Genomic DNA, 25,143 nt, shown 5'->3' with positions numbered 1-25,143 from the left:
GCGAATATTGTTACATATCCGTTCCTTAGCTAGTTGAAGATGGCCAGAACCCCCATAACACAAAGCAAGCATCATCCGTGCATTGGGTAACCAAAAACAGGCATAACCTACACATGCCATCCTACTGCTGACTAAACAGTCCTAGCATACAGCTTATACAACAGGCATATAAGGCATCCTCCTAGATCCTTAGCCCTAACTAGCATGCAATTCTCAGAATCATATATCAGGCACACAAGGCATCCTCCTAGATCCTTAGTCCTATTCTAGCATGCAGTTTTCTGAATCAAAACCATATAACATAACATAACAAGTATGGGTATCTTGCGGAAAAATTACTTGAGCACGGCCGGTCGCATGCATCACACACTTCGTCTTTCTTAAAATCCTTCCATTTAAATTTTAGAAAACCATTTTCCTTGTAAAAATCTTTTAGTCCCTTAGTTTGAGTCCAGACACCCCCGAGGGTGTGTCCGAATCCCTCAAACCAGGGCTCTGATACTAACTTGTAACATCCCAAAATTCAAGCCCGAAAATTTCATTTTTGAATTAACAATTCCATAAACATTTTTACCAAAATATTGTCAAATAACCAACACGCCACAAAATCATATTGTTGTGTCCCAAACCATAACATCAAAAGTAATGAAAATCAGAGTACAGTCCCAAAAACTCCTTGCGGAAACCATGAGTGTGTGTGTGTGTGATGCGATGCTACACCGCCGACTCCTTCCCCTTCGACGAAGAGGTACCTGAAACCAAAATCAAAACTGTAAGCACAAAGCTTAGTAAGTTCCCCCATCATACCACATACCATACAATATCGTAAGTATCTTTCAACCGACAACCTTCATCGGTATCTTTCAACCGGTAACCTTCATCGGTATCTTTCAACCGGTAACCATCTTCGGTATCTTTCAACTGGTATCCGTCATCGGTATCTTTCAACCAGTAACTGGGGACTATTTCACCCTCTACCACTAGCATACAATCAGCAGATATAAACATACAGCCATGCATATCCGGGTATTGACCTACCCTTGGGTCCTAAGGACCAATGTTAGGGAAACTAATCCCTACTATACGCATAACATATCATCCAGATAAATCTCATAACCAACACATAACCAGACCAAGATAATTATCATAAAGACCATTATCTTCTAAATACCCCTTTTTGGGTGGGCCGACATTGTGGCCTTAGACCCACCCCTACTGGAAGGTAACTCACCTCAATGTCGTGCATCGTTTGAATTATCCTCGGCGCACAAGTCGACTCCCTTCGACTCCTCGATCCCTACACGACAACTTTTCAAGTCAACACACAACAAGTACAACCCTAAACAGGGTCAGTCCAAGTCTAGTCAAAGTCAACTTCAAGTTGACCCGACTCACCGAGTTGGGTCGTCAACTCGCTGAGTCCCTCACCCTTTACTCGTCCTCATCCATGACCCGACTCGGCCCAACTCGACGCGTTCCTCTCTCATATGAACATCGCATGAAACTCATCCGACTCGCCGAGTTGATGAACAACTCATCGAGTTCACCTTCATCTGATGAACAAGTTCTGTCCTTGACTCGCCGAGTTGATGAACAACTCGTCGAGTTCATCTTCATCCTTAAGAAGGTTGCCTTGGACTCGCCGAGTCTGTTCTAGCACTCGCCGAGTCCCATGAACTCCAGGTCTAAAATCACGTCCAATGCATTGGGTAACTCTTCCTGTCCGGTTACAACCCTTCTAACACGCAACTGGTTTCCTTGACCCTCAACAGATATGGGGCTCAAAGCCTCGGACTTGTCGAGTCCAAGAACGGACTCGCCGAGTCGGTCGCGTCCACACTCTAAATCTTTGATTTCTGATGTACAACCTTTGATCAAAAGATAGATCCAAGCTTCTACAATCGGTCTAGCATGTAAAGTTACAAACTTTACGTGCTTGCATGAGACTTTGAGCTCAAAAATACATAAAACAAGCTCTTAAGATGCATGGGGCCTTTCATGGGTGCAAAAGCCACTCAAATCTGCCTAGTGACCCCTCAAATGATGTGATTCAGAAGCTTTAACCCCCAACCATGTTTGCAAACATGTTTGGCCACCAAAAATGGCTTATAAAAACCCTAAATCTCCCCAAAGAGGGATCTAACAAATGAATGAGCAAGGTTACAACTTTTTACCTTCAATGAGCTGTAGAAAGTGCACAAATTCGGGTTCCCTTGGTCTCTACTTGCTTCCTCAAGCTTTTCTCCTTCCTTCTTAAGACCACAAGCACCAAAATCCACTAATAAGGCTTAGATTGCTTCAATAACGACTATGGTTTCAATGAGAGGTGTTTTGGGAGCATAAGAGACGTTTTGGGTCGACATAACACTATTTAAATAGGGTGCAAACCCTTGGATTAGGGTTTTTGGTCTAGACAGTATCTACTCGCCGAGTCCGGGACCCGACTCGTCGAATCCATCGCTTTGATCCTGCGTCCCATCCAGCTTCTACTCGGCGAGTTGGTCCTTCAACTCGCCGAGTCCAAGGGCAAAAATGCAAAATACTTAGATAAAAAATAAAAAGAAATGCGCACCAAGAACCAGGTGCTACAAACAAGCTCATAAAATTACCTTAGTATATTTTTTGGTATGTTTTAAAATACCGGAAATATTTAAATTAAATATAAAATTATTAATTTACCTTATAAATTGGTTGACTAAGAATTGTACTCGCCTTCTCAATCTTTTTGGTGTTTTCATTTGATCATACTCTTATATATATATATATATATATATATATATATATATATATATATATATATATATACACTCAATTTTCTATTAAGAACAAACTTTCCTTAAAGCTATATATAAATATTAATGTGTTTCTACATGTCATTAATGATTTTTTTAGAATATTTTCAAATTTTATCATAAAAAAACAAAAACAAAACAAAACATAAAATAACATTTTATAAAAATGATCCAAAAAAGGCTAGTAAAAGGGTTATTTAAATCCCTAAAAACCATTTTATATTCATGTCAATAAAATGGCTATTTAAGTATCTAAAATAACATTTAATATTCATATCAATATGTTAATGTTCCACGATTTATTTATGTTATGTTAGAAAAGGCCAAAGGGTAAAAGTCAAAATTTTATGTTTTAATAAAGAATATACATATAAAATATCAAGTCATAAGTTTTCAAAAATCCACAAAGGTTAAAGTGATACCAATCGATTCATGATACAAATGTCTCTAACTTTTTTAAACATTTTCGATACTAATATAACATTATAATATAATTAACCATTTATTTTATTGATTGAGAAACGATACTCTTAGATTTGAAGAATGATCCGACATCATGAGATATACATCAATGTTGATTATTGGTTGCTCCAAGATCTTTCATTCCTACAATATAGCACAATAAAACAATTATAGCATCTAATTATAATATTTGTAACATATAAATATCATGCAAAATAAAAGTATAGAATAAAAAAATATAGAAAAAAAACCTTGAGGCAATTAGCCATATCATTCAATTTGCTTTGAAATTTTGATATCTTTGCTTTAAATCAATCAAATACATTGATCCATTGAATATTTGATATACCCAAAGAAAATCGTATCACACATTATATATTTCACCGTTAACTCTTTCTTTTAAACATATGATAGCCATAATATTCTTCTCTATTTGTATGTATTTCATATAAAATAATTGAAAAGAGAAGTGATGCAAATATGAATAACCATGCATGTGAAATAATGTTTTTATATAGGTTAACTATTTCAATTAATTAGAGTAAGTTAAAGAGGTGAAGGGTTTCAAATGAATATAATGCAAAAATAAGACTTGTCTTGAATCATATTCATTTAAAAAGATCTTTATAAGAAATAGATAGATTATAATTATGATACGATGATTGCTATACATGGTAGAAATTTGATATGATTATCAAAAATAATGTATCATTTTTTTAACAACTTATTAGTGATTAGAAGTTAGATTCACCAAGTTAATTAAATCGTCTATACTCAAATTTAAACTGGACCTCTAATCTAAAAGGCTTCCATCTCTATTAAGTGAACTAGTCCCATTTTGATTTATAGTTGGTTAGTATAATTTGCATAACAGTTTAGTATGAATGAAAGATAAAGGACTGAATTTGATATTCCAATAACATTAAAGGAGGTCATCTGAAATATATCCAAACAAAAGAACAAACTCGCCGATTAACGAGGGTTTCATTCTTGTTCATGTTTATTTCTGATTGTGTATTCAATTGGGAAGCATTTTGATCGATAGAACCATCGATTGAATTCGAAACCCTATGTGATTATATGTATAAACACACATAATATTTATATAAGAAGATGAGTGTGGATCTGGCTTCGAACACCCATGGGAACCTGGACGAGCAGATATCACAGCTCATGCAGTGCAAGCCCTTAACCGAGCCTGAGGTTAACTTTCTCCATCTCTCTTTCTCTGTTTGAAATTTAGTTAATTTCTTTGTTTTTAAGTTACATCTTGTTATAATTCTTGAATTCTATGTGTGATTTCTAATGGATCTGGGATTGCATCTTACGAGGGCACTAGGGTTCTGCAAATTTGATGTTAGTAAAGCGCTAACAAAATTTCAACTTGTGTTAACTTGTTCATTACTCCGACTTAAATGACTACTTTTGCAAATCCTTTTATAGGTAATTTGTGGTGTGCTTAGCGTTTACTTCCTCCATTCTAAGTAAAGAACTGCATTGTGGCTTTTGAATGTTTGATGGGGTATTTATCCACTTCTAGAATTTCCGAAAACTAATTGCTAAATACGTGAAACTTATTCATCATTTCCTAAAATAACAATTACATTCTGAATTTTGTAACCAAAAGAGATAGATTACATTTGAAACCTGTAACAAAACTAGAAATTAGTTAACTGGTACGTTTCATACCACATTATCTGAGTGGTTTCTTGTTCTATTTCATAACAACATAAATATGTCATCATCCAATAAATGGCCATAGGAATTTCAAGTATTAGTTGGAAGATACATCTGTGATTCAGACATGATTTTATTCTGTTTCCTTTTGTTCTTCCGTGATTCAGACATGATTTAGACACAAAGCAGTTATGGTTTTCTCCTCATAATGAGATATAAGATTGCAGCTCCATTATTTCGTAGTATTTATTTTTTGAGTGTTAGCTGGTGTTACACACCCTTATTTTTTAGGTTGTATTTCTATAGATATTTAGCCATGACCTCATCTTAATGTGTTATGCACTTGATCTGTACAACTATAATTCTTTTTTGACTTGATCAGGACAGAATCACTTAACCAGTTTAGCCAAAAAACATGCCTTAATCAATGCATCTCACAAAAGATGAGAAAATATTTTAATAAAAAGATTGTAAATATTTTATATATGGATGTAGGTTAAGACCTTATGTGAGAAGGCGAAAGAGATACTAATGGCTGAAAGCAATGTTCAGGTATGACTTTTTTTCCCCTAATTTTTAATAGAAAAAAAAGTATTTATTTTCACGTTTTCTTATTATAATTTTAAATTGTTTGGATTTTCCCTTTTGCAGCCAGTAAAAAGCCCTGTGACTATCTGTGGTGACATTCACGGGCAGTTTCATGATCTTGCTGAACTTTTTCGCATAGGAGGAAAGGTATTTTGTAAAAAAAAAATTCTTTTTTTTATATTTTAAAATATTATTAATTTATATTTCTAATTTTTCAATTTCAATGGCAGTGCCCAGATACAAATTACTTGTTTATGGGAGATTATGTTGATCGAGGATATTACTCTGTCGAAACTGTCACAGTAAGCACATATCTTACTATTTTTTTATTTTTATAAAATAATAAAAAAAAAATTTTAAAAATTGTAAAATTCAACTCTTTGTTTTCAGCTGTTGGTGGCTCTGAAAGTACGTTACCCTCAACGCATCACAATTTTAAGAGGAAACCATGAAAGTCGTCAGGTATTCTACTTTTTTTTTTTTTTTTTTTTTTCTTCATGTCTTTAAATAAATAAAATTAAACTAATTTTTCATATACAGATCACTCAAGTCTATGGGTTTTATGACGAATGCCTTCGAAAGTGAGTTCAATTTTTTAATTTTTTTTTTAATATTATTTTTCATCAGCCTCTGAGAGTAATTTTAAATAATTTATAGGTATGGGAGTGCTAATGTTTGGAAGACTTTTACAGATCTGTTTGATTACTTCCCATTAACAGCATTGGTTAGTAATAGACTAATAGTATATTTATTATGCTTATTATTATTTGTTACTATATAAATGTACAAATTTAAAAATTTATTATATATAATATATTTAGGTTGAATCAGAAATATTCTGTCTTCATGGTGGTTTGTCGCCTTCAATTGAAACACTTGATAGTATAAGAAATTTTGATCGTGTACAAGAGGTCCCACATGAAGGTCCGATGTGTGATCTTTTATGGTCCGACCCGGATGACAGATGCGGGTGGGGAATTTCGCCCCGTGGAGCCGGATACACTTTTGGCCAGGTAATATCAATTAATAAATCTCTTTTTTATTTAACATTTTTTTGTGTATAAACTAATGATGTTTTTGTAGGATATTTCTGAGCAATTTAATCATGCAAACGGCTTGAAGCTTATTGCTAGAGCTCATCAGCTGGTCATGGAGGGATTCAACTGGGGACATGTAATATTTTATTTTTTGGTTTATGTTTTTTTTTTTTTAATTTAAGTAGTGAACTTTTTTTTTAAAAAAATAAAAAATATGTTTGACAGGAGCAAAAGGTTGTGACTATATTTAGTGCACCGAATTATTGCTATCGATGTGGGAATATGGCGTCTATTTTGGAAGTGGATGATTGCAAGGGTCACACGTTTATCCAGGTCATAAATTGAAAATAATTTTAAATATTTTGTGACAATTAAAAGTTACAAATATATTAATTTAAAATTTGATTAAATAATGTTGCAGTTTGATCCTGCTCCAAGGAGAGGAGAACCAGATGTAACAAGACGAACACCAGATTATTTCCTGTGAGCTTCTGTACCTGATTCATGGTCATTTGCTTTTTTTTTTTTTTTATGGGTTTTGTGAGAGTGATTTATTTAGTCATGGGTTGATCAAAGTTTGATTAGTTGAATCTTTACATAAAGTTAAATATTTGTATTATTAATTTAAGCAATTGCCCTTGAGAAGAAAAGTCATCTATTTTGTTTCTTAGTATTAATATGGTTTATCGGTCATGTGGTTTGTTTAATTTTTATCATGAAAACTGATTTCAAGTCAGTATATCATATCATTAATCAAATCAGCCAAATCAGAAATCCTGGTATATGTTTGTAACATGTGCCTTGGTTAAGGTTGCAAACATATCAACAAAAAAGCAAGATGCACAAAACTCTTTAACGCTGATGTCGTATTTCCTATTTCCTATTTCCTATTACCACACATTAAAATCTGTGATATTATTGAGTTGCATAGTGTGATTGGCTCTAAAACCTATCACTTATGAGAACAAGCAATGGGGTCCCTATGAAGAGGATACGGGAATATTGGGACGCAAGATAAATATCTTCTATTGATACAGTGGTTTATATGATACATAACATATGCTACAAAATTGGAACGGAAGTATAATATCCTAGAATATAGGAACCAATAATCTTGAATGAGTATTCTTATCTTTATCTCTTATATGCCCCCTCAAAATGGGCGATCTTTCTGTGAAACCAATCTTGAAAATTAGTGATTCAAGTTGAGGACGGGATAGATGCTTTGTTAAAACATCAGCAAGTTGATCACTTGAATGGACATGTGAAACCCGTGATGTGCCATTTTGAACTTGTTCCCGGATGAAGTGATATGCTTTCGAGTGAAAAATCGGATTTGCACAAAGGTTTGTAGCTCCAGTATTATCACACTTATCAACAGGATTAGTTGAGACAGCAAAGTCAAATTCGCCGAGAAGATTTTGGACCCACATTAATTCAACAGTTGCTGCTATAGCTTTATATTCTACTTCGGTAGAAGACCGAGCTATCAATTTTTGCTTCTTAGAACTCCAAATGATAGGATTTTTACCAAGAAAGACAATGTGACCCGTAGTTGAAGTGTAGTCATCTTTGTTCATTGCCTAACCGACATCGGCAAAAGCATGTAGAATAAATGGTGAATTACGAACAATATGAATTCCTTTTTCCGATGTACCACGAAGCTATCAGAATAGGCGTTTAACCGCTGCCTAATGTGTATTGTGTGGCTTGTGCATGTACTGTGACAACTTGTTGACAACATATAAGACATAAGTATTGTTAATGTAAGATATTGAAGACTTCTAACTGCTTCCCAATACTCGGTTGGATCATCTAGAAGGTCTCCCGACATTAACGTTGAAGGAGGATTAGCAACCACAGGTGTTGAAGTTGGTTTTTCATATTGTATATTGAAACGTTCAAGAAGATCCATAATATACTTCATTTGACTAAGAAATAGACCTTTTGGTGTAGGTGTAACTTCAGCTCCAAGAAAATAAGATAAAGCTCCAAAATCTTTCAATGAAAACCTATTGGCCAAACTTTTGATAAAAACATCAAGATTAGTAGCATTTGGACTGGTGATAATAATATCATCCACGTACACAATGAGATAAAGAGGGTTGGTGGATTGATTATAGATGAATAGTGATGCATCAACAATCGGTCTTGTGAAACCAAAGACAAGAAAACATTTTGTGAGTTCTGTATACCAAGCCTTAGGGGCTTGTTTTAGCCTATAGATAGCCTTTCGGAGTTTGCACACGTGAGTAGGAAAGTTCACATCCGTGAACCCAGATGGTTGCGACATAAAAACCTACTCATGAAGCGTGCCATTAAGGAATGCATTATTGATGTCAAGCTGCCTAAGATGCCAATTGTTTATTACAACTAGAGTGGGTAAGGTACCAATGGGAGTTGGTTTCACTACAGGACTGAACGTTTCGGCGTAGTCAATTCCAGGTCGTTGAAAACCTTTTGCAACTAATCGAGCTCGGTATCGTTGCATGCTACCATCAGGATTGTATTTTATTCGAAGAACCCATTTACATTTGATAAAGTTTTGTTTCTTATCAGGTGACACTAAATCCCAAGTTCCAAGTTTGTGAAGAGCTTCAATTTCTTCAACCATAGCTTTTTTCCAAAGAGGGTCTTTGAGAGTTTGAAAGGTACTGGTGGGTTCAATGTGTTTTGACTGAAGAATGGTATCGTTATTGTATTTGGGATTAGGTTTGTGAATGTTGTTTTTGGAACGTGTTAAAATATCAGTAATGGGAGGTGGAGGGTTGTTTTGAGTTGATGGAGAGTTGTTACTTGAAGTGAAGCTATTTGAGGGTTGTTGGTTGGGCTCTAAAATTGGTGTAGGAGTATGTGATGTACTTTGGGTTATTGTTGGTGGTGATTGGTTTCTGTGGGTTGGCAAGAATGAGTTGGAACCATGCCCATGTGTTGGAGTTATAGTCAAGAGGATAGGAATTGACATATTACTCCACTTATCAGGAGAAGCTGTATGTTGTTTTGAGCTATCAAATAAGCATATGGAAACTCAGTTTCTACAAATCGTACATGGCGAGAGGTGTAGACCTTATGAGTGATAGGGTCTAAACAATGATAGGCACTTTGAGTTTTAGAGTATCCAATGAAAATACAGGGAACACATTTTAGGTCCATTTTGTGTTGTGTTTAAGGTGTTAACCACGGATAATAAAGACATCCAAAGCTGCGATGTTTAAGATAATTAGGAGGTGACCCGAAAAGACGATGAACGGTGATTGATTTGAGAGATTATGTGTAAGAAGTCTATTAATGAGGTATGTAGCAGCGGTGAAGGCATAAGACCAAAAACTTAAAGGAAGTTTAGATTGAGCAAGTATAGAAAGTCTTGTTTCAGCAATATGATGATGACGTCTTTCAGCATAACCATTGTGCTCAGGTGTATAGGGTGGAAATGTGAGATGAGAGATACTATTGATTGTAAAATAAGTTTCTAAAGCTTGATATCCCCCCCCCCCCCCCACACCCCCACACATTGTTAGAGTAAAGATTTTTGATGGTTTTACCAAAATAATTTTCAGCTAAAGCTTTGAATCGAACAAAAATCAACTTTGTATCAGATTTTCTTTTAAGAGGGTAAAACCAAATGTACTTAGTAAAATGATAAAAAAAGACATAGTATATGTACCCGTCAAGAGAATAAACTGGAGATGTCCATAAATCTATGTAAAGAAGATCAAGAGTTGCATGAGGCTGTAAAATATTAGAACCAAAAGGAAGTTTATGACTTTTATTACATTGAGATGTGTTGCAATTTAAATAAAGATCACTAGAAATATGAAGCTGAAAGGTAGATACTAAAGTCTTGAAAGTATATTGAGATGGATATCTTAGACGATGGTACCGATTTATTGTTTAAGCTTTAACACTTGAAAATGCTCGAATGGGTGTTGTGAAAGGCCATTCATAAACACCTTGCTTATCCGGTCCCTTGAGAAGATGAACCCCTGTAGGACGATCCTTTATAACAAAATCACCTGATGAAAATTCAATTAGAAGATTGTTATGAAAACATAACTGATAGATGTACATAATGTTATGATTCATAGTAGGAGCACATAAAACATTTAATAAAGATAAAGATTTGGAAGAGGTGGGAATGGAGAATGAACTAGTGTGAGTGATGGGAACACCAGTGCCATTCCCAAGGATTATTTCTTACAAGCCTTCATATGGATGATGAAGTGAGAGATTTGTTAGATCATGGGTAACATGAGAGGCACCTATATCTAGTAGCTGTAGCGCCCGATTCCTGGTACGTAAATTAAATATAATTTTTTGCACATTTGTTCTGGGACTCGGCGAGTTGGAGGCCCCAACTCGTCGAGTAGAGGTTAAAAATTTGGACGCAGGAAGAAGACCCTACTCGACGAGTAGGCTAGTTTGGATGAAACCCTAATTTAAGGGTTTGCACCCTATTTAAACGCCTTAACAATCCATTTGTGGCCTCCCTCATCGCCTCCATGTGTCCAGAAAGCCTTAAATCGAAACCCTAACCTTGTTTGAGTGTTCTTGAGCCATTATTGTGTGTTTGTGGTGGTTGTGAAGCATGAGGAGGAAGAAGGAGATTGAGAGTTCAAGTAGAAGCTAGTAGATCCAGAGGTTGTATCCCATTTCAAGCTTATTTGAGGTAAAAAGCTTCATCCCTGACCATTTATCTCTTAGATCTCTAGTTAGGGTTCATTTCTACATTTTCTAAACTTTTATAGAGCCACATACAAGATTGTGTGGTTCTAAGAGGGTATGACTTCAGATCTGGAACCATTGAGGGTTCTTATGGCATAAAGGTGCCAACTTTATTGCCATAAGCACCCCATGCGTCTTTTAGACTCCATTTTAGGGCCATTTGGGTCAAATGTCGCATGCATGGACGTCAAGTTTGGGACTTTACGTGTATTATGGACCCTAGGAGGTCAGATCTATGTTTTGGATGCATTAAGACCCACTAAAATCGAGTGTATAGTTTTGGACATAGAGGGACTCGATGAGTCACTCATGTGACTTGGCGAGTCAGGTCGCATTTCCCACCAAATCCCTTTTGATAATGGACCACGTGTTAAGTTAGAAGAACATTTAGTCGGTTGGGCTCAGTAAGGACCTAGAAATCATGGAACTCGACGAGTGTATGAACTAACTCGGCGAGTTCAAGGCTATGTCCCAAGAATATGAAGATGGACTCAGCGAGTCAAGTAAGAACTTGGCGAGTCCAACACTAAGAAGCATCACCTTACATGAAGATGAACTCGACGAGTCAAGGACTAAACGTCCCAACTAGCATGAAGATGGGCTCGGCGAGTCAAATAATGAACTCGCCTAGTCACTTGCAAAGGGTCCCTACTCTGTATCAGGGAACTTGACGAGTTGGTGGACCAACTCGGCGAGTTGACCGAAAGTTGACTTTGACCAGGGTGTTGTCTTTGACTTTGACTTTGACCTAAGTTGACCATGAAATGGTAACTAAGGAAGATGATTATGTGTAGGATTTAAGAGGAGTTGATCCCGGCTACGAGGACAGACTCCACACTCAAATTTACGAGGTGAGTTAACTTTTAGTAGAAGTGGGTCGAAGGCACCAAGGCCGACCTACTAGTAAGAGTTATAGTAGAGATAATTGTCCTTGTGATAATTATATGGTATGTTGCTACTTGTTATGATTATGTGCTAGTATGCTATGATGTTATGTGATACGTGATAGGAGGGGTAGGTTAGACCCCATTACCGGTCGAAATGACCGAAGGGGTAGTTAGTACCCAGTTATGTTAGACAGTTATGACATATGTGCTATGATATTATGTGGTAGTGGTAGGGATAAAATAGTCCCCAGATACCGGTCGAAAGGACTGAAGGGGAGGCCAGCACCCTGATATGCTAGGAAAGGTACCGGTCGATAGGACCGAAGGGGAGGACAGAACCCTGATATGCTAGGCAAGGTACCGGTCGACAGGGCCGAAGGGGTGGTTAGTACCCAGTTATGTTATGCATTATGTGTTATGTATAGTATGTGGTATGATGGGGGAACTCACTAAGCTTTGTACTTATAGTTTTCAGTTTTGTTTTCAGGTACCTCTTCGTCGAAAGGGAAGGAGCCGACACGGTAGCAGCGCATCACACACACATGATTTCTGCACTATGATGTTCTTGGGATTGTGCTCTGATGATATTTTGTATTTATGATATGATTTGAGACATGTGATTGTGGTTTTGATGAATAATGTGATTTGACTATGTTTTTCTTATACACGGTTTTCTAAATTGTTATATCAAAAATGAATTTTTTTTGTCTTGAAAATTGGGATGTTACAAGTTGGTATTAGAGCCTTGGTTTGAGGGATTCGGACACACCTTTAGGAGTGTCTGGACTCAAATTGAGGGTTTGAAATATTTTCACAAGAAAATAGTTTTTTAAAAGTCAAAGTAAAAAAAAAACTTTGAGACAGAACAAGGTGTGTGATACGTGAAACCAGCTGAGCTCAAGTAAGTTTTCCCCAAGATGCCCATACATTTTATGATATGATATGGTTATGAGAACTGCATTCTAGATTAGGGCTAAGGATCTAGGAAGTATGCATTTTATGCCTTTTGTATGTGTATGAGAACTGCATGCTATAATAGGGCTAAGGATCTAGGAAGATGCCTGATATGCCTGTTGTATGTGCTTATTAAGCTGCATGATAGTACTGATTAGACAGTGATATGATAGCCTGAATAGGATATGCTTTGTTTGGGTTACTCAATGCCCTGATGCTGCTTACTTTGTGCTATTAGGGGTCCTAGTTATCTTTAATTAACCAGTAAACAAATACGTTAAGTTACATATGACGATGACTGAATAATTTCTGAAGGTTAGGTTTAGCCCTACCTCGTAGCTCCCGTTTAAGTCTAACCATTATAGGGAGAGACCTCTCATTTGAAGAATTATCTGGTCTTAGTAATATATAATGGTATTTGCGAGCTAGTTAGGGAGAGAAGACAGTGACTTCTTATGCAGCTGATGGCGAAGGGTGGGTTGGAGAGTTACCCTAGGATGAGATTAGCAAAGGGTGCAGCAATATTAGAAGGGACTTGGTGAAGTCGAAGCAATCCTTGAGGAAAGTACGAATAGATGTGGAAGGTAGTATAGGCCAGTACTACTGAAAACAAAGGATCCGTACTCGAGTCAAGGAGGGACGAGATAGAACCAATGAACTTGTAGAGTGTGTAAGATCTCGCAAGATTATGTATGACCCTGACACTTATGTATGTTGTTTTCAGAATGGTGATGATTACGCGAAACGGAGCAGGAGGATCGGGATCAGGGTCAGGATCAGGATCAGGATCAGGTTCAGGTTCGAGTTCCAAGCCAGTGGATGAGAGACTACGCAAGTTCATCGCGTCAGAGATCACGAGAGGTATCCTTGAGGCGACCCCAGTTATCTTTGGGTCGATCAAGGAAGGGTCATAGAGTTGGTGGAGGATCGCCTCAGGGAATTCAGGAGCGATATAATATCTGGACAGACAGGTACACACACACACACTATCCTTTAAGGATTTCCGGGGATGTGGTGCGCCGGACTTCCACGGGGTGAAAGACCCCAATGGTTCAGTTGACAAGCTTCTGCCCTGAGGGGTCGAAGGTCAGGTATGCAGCTGGATGTTTGAGAGACACGGCCAAAGATTGGTGGGAGTTGGTGGATGATTCCTTGGGAGCCTCATCCATTGAGGCTATGACTTGGTCAAATTTTATGGCTCGGTTCAGGGCCGAGTTCGCGCCAACTGTGGAGCTTCAGCAGTTGGCCAAGGAGTTTCTTGATATGAGGCAGATGATAGAGACGGTGGCGGAGATTACTGCCAAGTTCTAGGAGAGGGCCTTATTGGTGCCTCGGTATGCATGAGATGAGGAGATGTGGAAGACCCGCTATCATGACATGTTGAGGGCTGACATCCGAAACATGTCAGCTACTCGGCATGTCCGACCTTGGATGATATGATCGCGAGGGCGAGGGAGAGGGAGATTGATATAGAGAACCTCAGGAAGAGGAAGGCAGGAGATGGGCATGTCACTACTGAAGGGGATACATTTATTAGTGATAGTACACTAGTAAATCTGGATGAACCTAATAGCTACAAGGAAGCCATGGCAGGCCCGAAGTCTGCTAAATGGAAAGAGGCAATGGACAGCAAGATTAAGTCCATATATGACAACCAAGTTTGGAATTTGGTTGATAATCTACCGGGTCGTAAGACAGTTGGGTGCAAGTGGGTCTTCAAGAAGAAGACGGACATGGATGGGAAAGTGCACACTTATAAAGCGCGATTGGTCGCGAAAGGCTTTACTCAAACTCTTGGAGTTGACTATGATGAGACCTTCTCGCCAGTTGCCAAGATAAAGTCTATTAGGGTGATGCTCGCAATAGCTGCGTTTCATGACTATGAAATATGGAAGATGGACGTCATAACTGCTTTCCTTAATGGGAAGTTGGCTAAGGATGTTTATATGAATCAGCTAGAAGGTTTTGTCGATGAGAGGCATCCCAATAGAGTGTGCCAGTTTGAGAAATCCATTTATGGATTGAAGCAAGCGTCTCGCAGATGGAATCTTTGTTTGGACGAGAAGGTCAAAGAGTTTGGCTTTCTGCAAAGCGAAGATGAGTCATGTTTGTATGTCAAGGCCAGTGGGAGTATAGTGAGCTTCCTCGTATTGTATGTCGATGACATACTACTCATAGGAAACGACGTCCCAACTTTATAGGAGGTCAAGTCCTGGCTTGGGAAGTGTTTCGCTATGAAGGGCCTCAGAGAGGCTGCATATATTATGGGAATAAGGATAGTAAGAAATAGAAGTAAGAGACTGATAGGACTCAGTCAGGATACATACTTGGTAAAGGTGCTAAAGCGTTTTAGTATGGAGAATTTCAAGAAAAGGGAGTTGCCAATTCAATGCAATACCAAACTGAGTAAGACTCAGAGCCCGAGTACAAAGGCAAAGATAGCTGATATGATCCGAGTACCTTACGCTTCCGCAGTTGGCTCGATTATGTACGCTATGACCTGTACTCGCCCTAATGTGGCCTTCGCTTTGAGCATGGTCAACATATATCAAGGGAACCCTGGTAGAGGACATTAGATTGCTGTTAAGAATATTCTTAAGGACCTACGAAGGACCAAGGAATGGTTTCTAGTCCTCGGTGGGAGTGATGACTTAAGGTTATGAGGGTACAGTGATGCTAGTTTTCAGACGGATCGGGATAATTACCGATCACAGTCGGGCTGAGTCTTTACCCTGAACGGAGGAGCAGTGACTTGGAAAAGTTTGAAGCAAGAGACCGTAGCTGATTCAACGTGAGAATCAGAGTACATTGCGGAAAGCGAAGCGTCAAAGGAGGCTATATGGTTGAAGAAAGTCATTGGAAACCTTGGAGTTGTGCTATCCATAAAGGAGCCCATGGAAATTTTCTGTGATAATGAAGGAGCGGTTGCCTTAACCAAGGAACCAAGGGATCATGGCAGATCTCAACATATCGACAGAAAATACCATTTTATTAGACATCGGGTAGAAGAGGGACTCCTCGTTGTGAAGATGGTATCGTCAGAAGATAACCCAGCAGATCCCCTTACGAAGGGACTGAGTAGGGTCAATCATTTGCAACACGCTAGGATCGTTGGACTAAAGGACGATATTAGTTTAGATTAGATAGGTAGGAAACTTGTAATAGATAATTTTGTATTCAACATTTGATGATTAAATAAAGGTGTGTTATTTATAAGAAAGGTTACTATCTTGTGTTGATTATTTATCTATTGTTTCTATTTTGCATGTTTTGACTTCCTGAATAATAAGATTATTCAAACGGTCCATAATCGCTCATATGTTGGAAGTAGATATGAAGGAAGATTGTCATGAATTTGTTTGTAGATTGTCTAAATGGGTTTAGACATAGCAAATGTTTGCTGTAAAGTTCATGAGTGCTTATGAAATATGATTTGAGCATTGGAATAAACCCGCGCTTGCAGGTATCACTTCATGAAAGTTATCACGAGTGATCACAAACGATAATATCATATAATCTTTAAACCTAGAGATATGGTTATTGTTTGCTAGTTGATTATGCATTGATAATGCGAAGACACATCAGTAACTTGATGTTATAAAACGCATTATTGTGTGTGACTTAGCTAGTGGATAATAAAAGCATATAAGTCAGTTTATATGTTCCTTTTATTCTAAGAGGATAAAAGCGATATCTTGGCCACTCGATGATTTGGTTTGAGTTATGTGTCGAGCCCGGTCAGGATGAAGTTGATGTGTTCAACTAAATTCTATGTCGAACAAATCAGAGATCGAGGAACAAAATGCTGGACAATGAGTATTGTTGGCATGATATCTAGAACATAGGATTATACGATCCCTTATCTGAAGGACATGATTTTGATCAGAGTTGACAGAAGCGTATAAGAGCTACGATTGCTAACCGGATCCTGAAGTTGTATGTGAGATATAGTTACTAGACTTATCCAAGTGGAAGACTGTTGGATTAGTGTCTAACCCCATAACTATATTTGGTATGTACTTGACCCGGTTGTGCATAGTCCTTTTGGGTCGCCTTCACCAAAGCAACTAGACAAGGTAATTTAAGGAGAGAGAGGATATTATGGTTTATTAATATATTATAAGAATAATATATTAAAGGAGAAATCACATTTATTTAATTAGTATTAGTCATAAATTATTTAGGAATTAATTTGGTGACTAAAAGAGATTAATTAAATAAAGAGACTTAAACTGTCAAATGTATGATAGTTGAGTTTTGGGCTGGGAAACCTAATGGACTAAGGGGGAACGAAATTATGATGAAGGATAATCATATTTTCGTCCAAGGCCTTATTCCAGAAGGTTCCTTGGGTTGCTTGGTAACTAACCTGTCTATTAGGGTTTAGACTGAAACCCTAACAGCCTATAGTATAAATAGAGAGCCCCACTTGCAATTTTCGGTTACCTGGTTCCCAAGAGAAACCCTAGGGCCGAAATTAGCTTCCTTCCTTCTTTCTAACATTGGGTTCTTGCTTATGGTGTTTGTAAGCCATTAGAGGAGTTATACTTGTGACTTTAAGCTCAAGAAGAAGAAGATTCAAGAGGTTTTCCAAGAGGTAAACTTTCAGATCTAGTAGTATTCATTATTTGTAAAATATGTATGCTAGATTAGGGTTTGCAAATCTTGGATTCAATTGCATGTACAATAGAGAAACCTAGATCCAAACATTAGGGTTTGCATGAGCAAATAGGAAAGTTCTTATGCTTGAAACCCATCAACAGGTATTTCCGAGGACCGCGGGAAGGCAAATGTCTGATTGTAGACACTCGCTGAGAGATTTACTACTGGGACAGTTTTATGAACTCTGATATTTGTGATACCGGTTGTTTTGGGATAATATGTATTTGATAACTTGGTTGTGAAATCTTAATTTTTGTAATTTAAAAATGAAAATTTTGGGTTAAGATTTGAGGTGTTACAAATAGTTGGTAGTTGTTAGTTTTAGGATGTTGGTGAGATTAACAGCTACCAATGGAGTATCGGGATCATCTGTCTTTGGAATGGTGACTTAAGCCATTGAAGATGTGCTTAAGAAAGCAAGAAGAAAAAAAATGAATTAGGGCTAGGATGAAGCGTGCTCTAATACCATGAAGAGGATACATGAATATATAAATATCTTCTATTGATACATGAATATTGAGAAGCAATATAAATATCTTCTATTGATACAGGGGTATATATAGTACATAACATATGCTACAAAAGTGGAACAGAAGTATAATATCCTAAAATATAGGAACTAATTATCTTGAATGAATATTCTTATCTTTTATCTCTTATACACTCGACATGGTCAAAGGGACATTGTCACATGAAGAAAATTTTGGAATTAGGGGGTGGTTTGACAAAAAAAAAACTTATTCTTTATTAACTTATAGGCTCGACATGGTCAAAGGGACATTGCCGCATGAAGAAAATTTTGGAATTAGGGGGTTGTTTGACAAAAAAAAACTTATTCTTTATTAACTTATATGTTATTGGTTTATAAGCTAATAAGTTAGAGGAGAGTAATTTATGAAATGCTACACAAGTTCATATTAAGCCTAAAAAGAGGTATGCCTTATCAGAAGACTCCAGAGGGATCTCGAACATTCTGGAAGGGACTTGGGCTGTTTTGTACTTGATATTAGGTCATATATATCTCTTTTGTACGTATATATCCCACAACTGTAAAATGTAAAACTTAATAGAAACATATTTAGTTTGTGTATGTATATAGCATGACTATCCCAATCGTGTGAAAGACAAAATTCTTATATGTTTTTTATTAGTATTTATATCGTATATTAATATCCACATTTCTTTTTTTAACCCAAACATATATTTGCACGCCACAATTTAAAAATATAATTTCGTTATGAAATTTAAGAGAGTTTTTTTTGCCGGAAGATAAATCTTGCAAGAAACAGCATAATAGAATTGGTTGTCATGTAGTAAGATAAAAGAAACCCGAAAAGAAACAACAATCTAATATTTAGAATGATGATTCCAAATAATTTTTACTTGAAGATATTCAAAATTAGATGGAAGTCAAAAAGATAAAATATGATTGTGCATAATATGTAGAAACGTAACGTATTGGAAATCATTTGAAATATGCTTCTTATCCTAACACCAATATCTTTCTTCATATAAATTCGGGTCATAATCGGACCGAACTGACCCAAACCCAAATAACACGGAAACCGAATACCGAAAACCGAACCGATTAAATAATACGGGTTCGGTTCGGTTCAGATATTAATTTGTTCGGTTCGGTTATTACCCGAATAACCTGAATAATATATACAAGATGATTAAGGATCTAATATAACTGAAAAAACCGAATAAACCGTATTAGGATTCTATAACCCGAATAATAGAATATCAATGTACTTTTTTACATCAACGTAAAACATTCAAAGACTTACATAACACAATAACATATTGAAAGAATAACATTTACAATAGTAGATTAACATAATGAGAATTAATTTCTTACTTGAGTTTATTGAGTTGAAGCCTAATTTTTTATGATTAGACAAAGTAGGAATTCGTAAATCATTGGAGACAATAGGAAGAGTCGATTTTTGAAAGTCTGAAATAAGAAGAAGGATCGACAAAAGTGATTTCGAGTTTGGAAATAGTTGAGAAGATTGGTCGATTTTGAAACGACGAGAACGAGCGTATGGTTTTTTTTTCCTGTTAGGAACAACGAGGACAAAAGTATGAATCATGATTTTGATTTCTAGCGTTAAGAGAAAGGGGACGAAGAATGTTTATTCGGGTCGGATATTTAAAACCGAATAAACTCTTATTTGAATAACCCGAGAATCGAATAAGCATAATATAGATACCCGAAACCTGGATTAAATTGCTTATTGGGGCCTAGTTTGGTTCGGGTTTCGGTTCGGTTCGGATTTTCAGACCAAATTCTCATCCGTAAATGTAAATTCTAACTTTTTAAGTTGCAAGTTAAATTAGTTTCTTGTCAAAAGCCAATATTATATAAATTGATTTAAACTACATGACAAATAAAACTTTACAAGTTTTAAATAACCAAATTGAATATTGGTTGATTCGTCCTATGAAAACTTGAAACAACGTTTGTCAAGATGCTCCATATTTATATTTATATTATTTTATATAAACTGAAATGTCCATTTTAATTCGTCATAAATATATTACTATTAAGATTTTTTAATTGTATTTTACAGTTTTACTTATTACAAATTTATCTAAATGATATTACTACCTTTGACATCATCGGCGTTAGATACCAAATAACATAATTTTGTCAAATAGTACAATCGTATAAAACAAAACGAAGGAATATGCCGTTTATACACACACGATCTTATATATCACAAACAACCCTTGATTTTTCATTTATACGATACATTTTTTTTTATCATTTTATAAACCAATCAGAAATTTGTAACAAAATTTAATATAAAACAAGAATTCATCACATTTCATCTCTACTCCAACTGTTTTTCACTTTAGGTCCCGTGGGCCCATCCTCACCCAACACCTCTCTAGGAATACTCTTGATTAACTTGTCAAAAGCAGATTTCAACTTCCCTATCATAACCTTCTCCAATTTATTAATTTCTTTGTCAAGGTCATAATCAATTTTTGGACCCCATTTTCTCAAATAGTTTAACCATGGTGGCTCAACCACTATCGACCCTAAGTACTCCGCCGCAACCACCATCGTCCTAACGCCGGTATCCATCACCTTATCACTTTTTGCAGTATCGTCTCTTATTCCAATATCGACTCCTTGGGGGCCAATCAACACTAACCCTGGTTTAGGGTAGGAGGCGTGACCATTTAACGATGAGTACACCACTGGTTTATTACCACTAGCGTACTCAAGAACCGAAGCACTCACCCATGTCCCCCAACTATGTTGTGCAAAAAAGACGCTGTTTAATTCACCATTAAAATTGCTGACCCTTAATGTAACATGCTCCCAATCACCCACATGTTCCCCTATTTTTCCCAATGAAATGTTGATTAACCCTACTTTGGCTCTTGATGCCCCATTAAAAGGATAAAAGAGCCAAATGGCAATATCCGTAAATAACCCTCCATACATGGGTTTGATGTGGAAATAAGCATTTGAATCTTGTAAGTCGCCTTTCTTAACCCTTTCTTTACTTGAACCATCTTTTGGGAGATCAAGCCAATATGTGTCATCATTTGAACCACCTTGTGGGAGATTTGAACCATTTTGGGCAATAGGGATAGGGTTTGACTCATCTCCTTTGTGGTACACCAAAGCCCCATTTTGAAAGAACCAATCAACGGAAGAAGGAAGGTAGAGTTCGTTAGGATGAAAGTAAACAAGTGGAGAATATGTTTGTACTAGGGTTTCAATTTGGTTCAAATTTGGCATCAAATTTACCAAACTGCCCTTCAAATTCTTCAAACAAGATATTGACAATGTGTTACTCCCTATCCCATTTTCAACCACAAAACCTCCCATAGGAGCACCCATGGCTTCAACACCTCTATTTATTGGCCTAGTGCTATACACATTGAACCCATTCACATTTAAACTCTTATTTGGTCCCCATATCCATGTGTCGTTCTCCAAAGAGTCCGTTAAGTCAGACCTAACACTACGGACTCTTTCAAGAGGAGGTTTATCTGGTGTGCTAGTAACGACATACCCGATGGCCCTATAGCCATCGGGTGGGTTTGGAAACCAGATGTAAGCATCCCCATCTTTCTTGATATTGAGAGAGACACTACTCCAAACAAGAGTGTAATCAATTGGTAGTTTGAGAGTAGGGTTTGAAGAGTCATTTGTGACATCTTTACCTACAAGAACATGCCCAAATAAAGGCATGTTGTTTGGTTGGCTATAAAACCCTAAAGTAAAAAACCCTTGGGGGATGGAAACCGGGTTATAAAAGGTTGCACCGACATTTCCGGGTCCTCCCTCATTGGCTGCCCATATCTTGTCGAATGTTGATACTTGACTCACTTGTAATCCTCCTAAATCCATGGTTCCACCACCAAACCCTCCACCTAAAACCAAATTTGAAAACTACACATCAAATATCCTTGTGAATATATATACAAGTCAATGTCAATGTGGTTTCAATGTCTTAAGGAAGAAAATGAAAAGAAATATATATACAAACGAACCTGGAGGCCAATTAGGCAACGGGGAAGGAAGTTTGAAGCTAGTTTGGATCCCAGCAAGCTCCCTCCTTGACGAACCATCTTCTAAAGAAGGCAATGACAGGTTCAACGATTCCACCATTGTTGTGCCATTGAAGAACAAGAAGATTATAACAACAGTGAAGAATACACTGAATGATGAATCCATCTTGAAGTTGAAGAAGATGGACACAACTTTCGATAACAAAATACAAATGATGCTTTCTTTATTGTACAAATATTCCTGGGGGTTGCTCAGAACTGGTTTTGTGTGTATATGTAGTCGTGGATATCATCGACTGTTTGTTGTGTGGTGTTATGGATATGCATGTGAATGGCCAGTATGCTAATTAAATAGAGATAGATAGATGGGAAGTTACCAGAAATTTGGGAGAATGGCAAATATTGGTACCTTTATTTTAATAGTAGTTATGGATATTATATTTTCCTTAATGTGCATTAAATTGGTTTGTAACGTTTCTGTTTTATAAACATATATATGTAATTAACTGTAGTATTTTATTTTTGGAAATGTGTTAGTTATAAATTATTATTAGAAAAGAGAAGTTGTTATCTAATGAATTGGTACGTTTACACTCAAACAACATTAGTTTTATCATTGTTTTGTCGGATCTAATGTTTAACATTTTGACTTTAGGCCTTTGTTTCATTTTTCTATATCTTCTACCACGACACTTATTTTGGGAGAGAATATTAGGTGAAGATGTATGCAGGTTAACTTGGTTTGCTAACATGATCGATCAAATGATTACACAAAGAATATGTTAGCTTGAGCATTATTATGAAACGTGTATAATCATGGTTGATAGGATTGATCGTGAACACATTGAGTTTGACTTTTTTTACTATAAATTTTTATTTTAGTCACAAAAAAAGATCTCATGCTTTCCAAACACACACACACACACACACACACACACATATATATATATATATATATATATATATATATATATATATATATATATATATATATATATATATAGAGAGAGAGAGAGAGAGAGAGAGCTAGGTTCATTTGTTTAAACTAAATGTTGTGTTATCGTATGCATAAATGTGGACCAATAAAAAATAAATAAATAAATAAATAAGGTAATTTAGTAATTTGTTTAATAACTTCCAAAAATAATTCCTATAATCATAGTATTGATTTTTATTAAATCTCGTTCCCCACTTTATATAAAAACCGATTTCTGAAAACCCTAAATTGATGCCCTCATTAAACCGTTCCAGTTCTCCAAAGGATGAGCCACTATTCATTGCAGCTATAGACCGAGGGAAGAGGCATCTTCGGTGGCGAGGTGCGATGGATGTCCGACGATTGCAGACCCATCGCACCCAAAGATTAAATCTTGAAGGCGAAGAAGAAGAGCTCGACGTGGTGGTGATTTACGCGAAAATCGAAAATAAATGAAATGTCAAGTGAGATGCAACAAGCGATGCGTGGCAGAAAACTGTAACTGTAATGCTCTATCTGATTTCCCCCAACATTTTTAGAAGTTATTAGATTTAATTGATTTGGTTTGGGGTTTGTTGATTGACATTGCGATTAGCGATTGGGATTAGATACGGGAAGTACTATGGCGTTGGATGGACTGGATGTCCAGGTGAAAGGTTGTGCGATGATCTTGATGCGTGTTGTCAGATTCATGATGAATACGTCGAGAAAAGAGGTACTGTTTGAGAATTCGATAGAATTTATTGCCTGTTTGGTGTGCACTTTTATCCTCTAATCTCTTCTATCTCTACCATTCTTTGATAATTTAAGTTTTGATGATGATTTGGTGATATAAATATGATAGTTTGAAGTGAGCTTTGAGCCCTAACAAATATAGTTGACATGAGTGAGTAATCTGTCTATGGTAGGAATGACGAATGTGAAATGTCACGAGAAATTCAAGCGGTGCATAAAGAAAGTTCAAAAATCGGGAAAGGCTGAGTTTTCTAGAGATTGCCCTGTTGACATTACAGTGCCTACAATACAATAGGGTATGGACATGGCTATTTTATTTAGTCAGTTTGGTAACTCTAAGCTTGAACTCTAATTCACTAAGTGTCATTGCTTTGTTGCTTAAGATTAGACTTCAAATTTATATATAATTCATACAAATTCATTTTTTTTTGTAAGTTACCTCACATATTAAGATTTATATCTAACATTGACCTTCATCATTGTAGTAGGGGAAAATGACTTGCTAAGGTAATTAACTTTTCGGCATGTTCCAATTCTATTAGAATGGAATCACGAATTCGAATTATATTGGAATGGAATATGGATATTTTCTCACTAACTTATGCATTAGATTTGTTTCCACAGAAGCAGCTAATGCTTGAAGAATGGACCATGAAATTGAAAGTGACTCTTAGCAACATTATTATTCTTTTAGAATGTATTAGTGTCTTTGTTAGATTTTGATATTTTTTTTTCTCGATTTAAAAGTTTTTTTAGTTTTATTCTTTAATAATAAATATAATTCTTAACAATTGTTACCCGTATTCTATAAGAATTAATGTAATTTTTGTTTTTATTCTTCAATTGATGGTTCAAGAATTTGTTATTCTACAACAAGTTCTTAAAGTCATTATCAAGAAATAGGTTCAAGAATATTTTTATTATTTATTGTTCAAGAATATTTTTATTTTTGAGTAAATAATTAAATAAATAAATAATTCTGTAAGAATGTCCGAAATAAATAAATAAACATATTCTGTCAGAATGTCCGAATTATAAGAATTATAATTTGTAAAATCGAATTTTTAAAATTAGTAGAATCTATGATTCCTTAAAAAATGCAAATTTCCTTT

General features: G+C 36.2%; 2 protein-coding genes across 2 annotated transcripts; one reads left to right on the top strand and one right to left on the bottom strand.

Moving 5' to 3' along the window:
- Positions 1–4,220: 4,220 nt before the first annotated feature.
- Positions 4,221–7,233, top strand: LOC111883645 (serine/threonine-protein phosphatase PP2A-2 catalytic subunit). Its single transcript, XM_023879966.3, has 11 exons — positions 4,221–4,457; positions 5,427–5,483; positions 5,583–5,666; positions 5,750–5,821; positions 5,910–5,981; positions 6,060–6,100; positions 6,177–6,243; positions 6,341–6,532; positions 6,603–6,692; positions 6,782–6,889; positions 6,978–7,233. Exons 1-11 carry the CDS (start codon positions 4,368–4,370, stop codon positions 7,041–7,043), a joined length of 939 nt encoding a protein of 312 aa, XP_023735734.1. The 5' UTR covers positions 4,221–4,367; the 3' UTR covers positions 7,044–7,233.
- Positions 7,234–20,412: 13,179 nt separating this feature from the next.
- Positions 20,413–22,652, bottom strand: LOC111883644 (hypothetical protein At1g04090). Its single transcript, XM_023879965.3, has 2 exons — positions 22,303–22,652; positions 20,413–22,182 (listed from the first exon to the last, which is right to left on the bottom strand). The coding sequence occupies exons 1-2, from the start codon at positions 22,484–22,486 to the stop codon at positions 20,609–20,611; spliced, it is 1,758 nt and encodes a 585-aa protein (XP_023735733.1). The 5' UTR covers positions 22,487–22,652; the 3' UTR covers positions 20,413–20,608.
- Positions 22,653–25,143: the final 2,491 nt, after the last annotated feature.

This window comes from Lactuca sativa, chromosome 4 (assembly GCF_002870075.4).
Source record: "Lactuca sativa cultivar Salinas chromosome 4, Lsat_Salinas_v11, whole genome shotgun sequence".
In the NCBI taxonomy this organism is placed as follows: domain Eukaryota; kingdom Viridiplantae; phylum Streptophyta; class Magnoliopsida; order Asterales; family Asteraceae; genus Lactuca; species Lactuca sativa.
Note: the sequence above shows the minus strand (reverse complement) of the source record. Positions and strands in the feature narration are given on the sequence as shown.

What these genes read in the sequence shown, in the direction of transcription:
- LOC111883645 (XM_023879966.3), top strand. Translation starts at nt 4,368, where the DNA reads ATGAGTGTGGATCTGGCTTCGAACACCCATGGGAACCTGGACGAGCAG. An exon ending in ACTCTGTCGAAACTGTCACA is followed by an intron (nt 5,822 to 5,909) that starts GTAAGCACATAT and finishes CTTTGTTTTCAG; the next exon opens with CTGTTGGTGGCTCTGAAAGT. An exon ending in TATGACGAATGCCTTCGAAA is followed by an intron (nt 6,101 to 6,176) that starts GTGAGTTCAATT and finishes AATAATTTATAG; the next exon opens with GTATGGGAGTGCTAATGTTT.
- LOC111883644 (XM_023879965.3), bottom strand. Translation starts at nt 22,486, where the DNA reads ATGGATTCATCATTCAGTGTATTCTTCACTGTTGTTATAATCTTCTTG. An exon ending in GTTGCCTAATTGGCCTCCAG is followed by an intron (nt 22,183 to 22,302) that starts GTTCGTTTGTAT and finishes ATTTGGTTTTAG; the next exon opens with GTGGAGGGTTTGGTGGTGGA.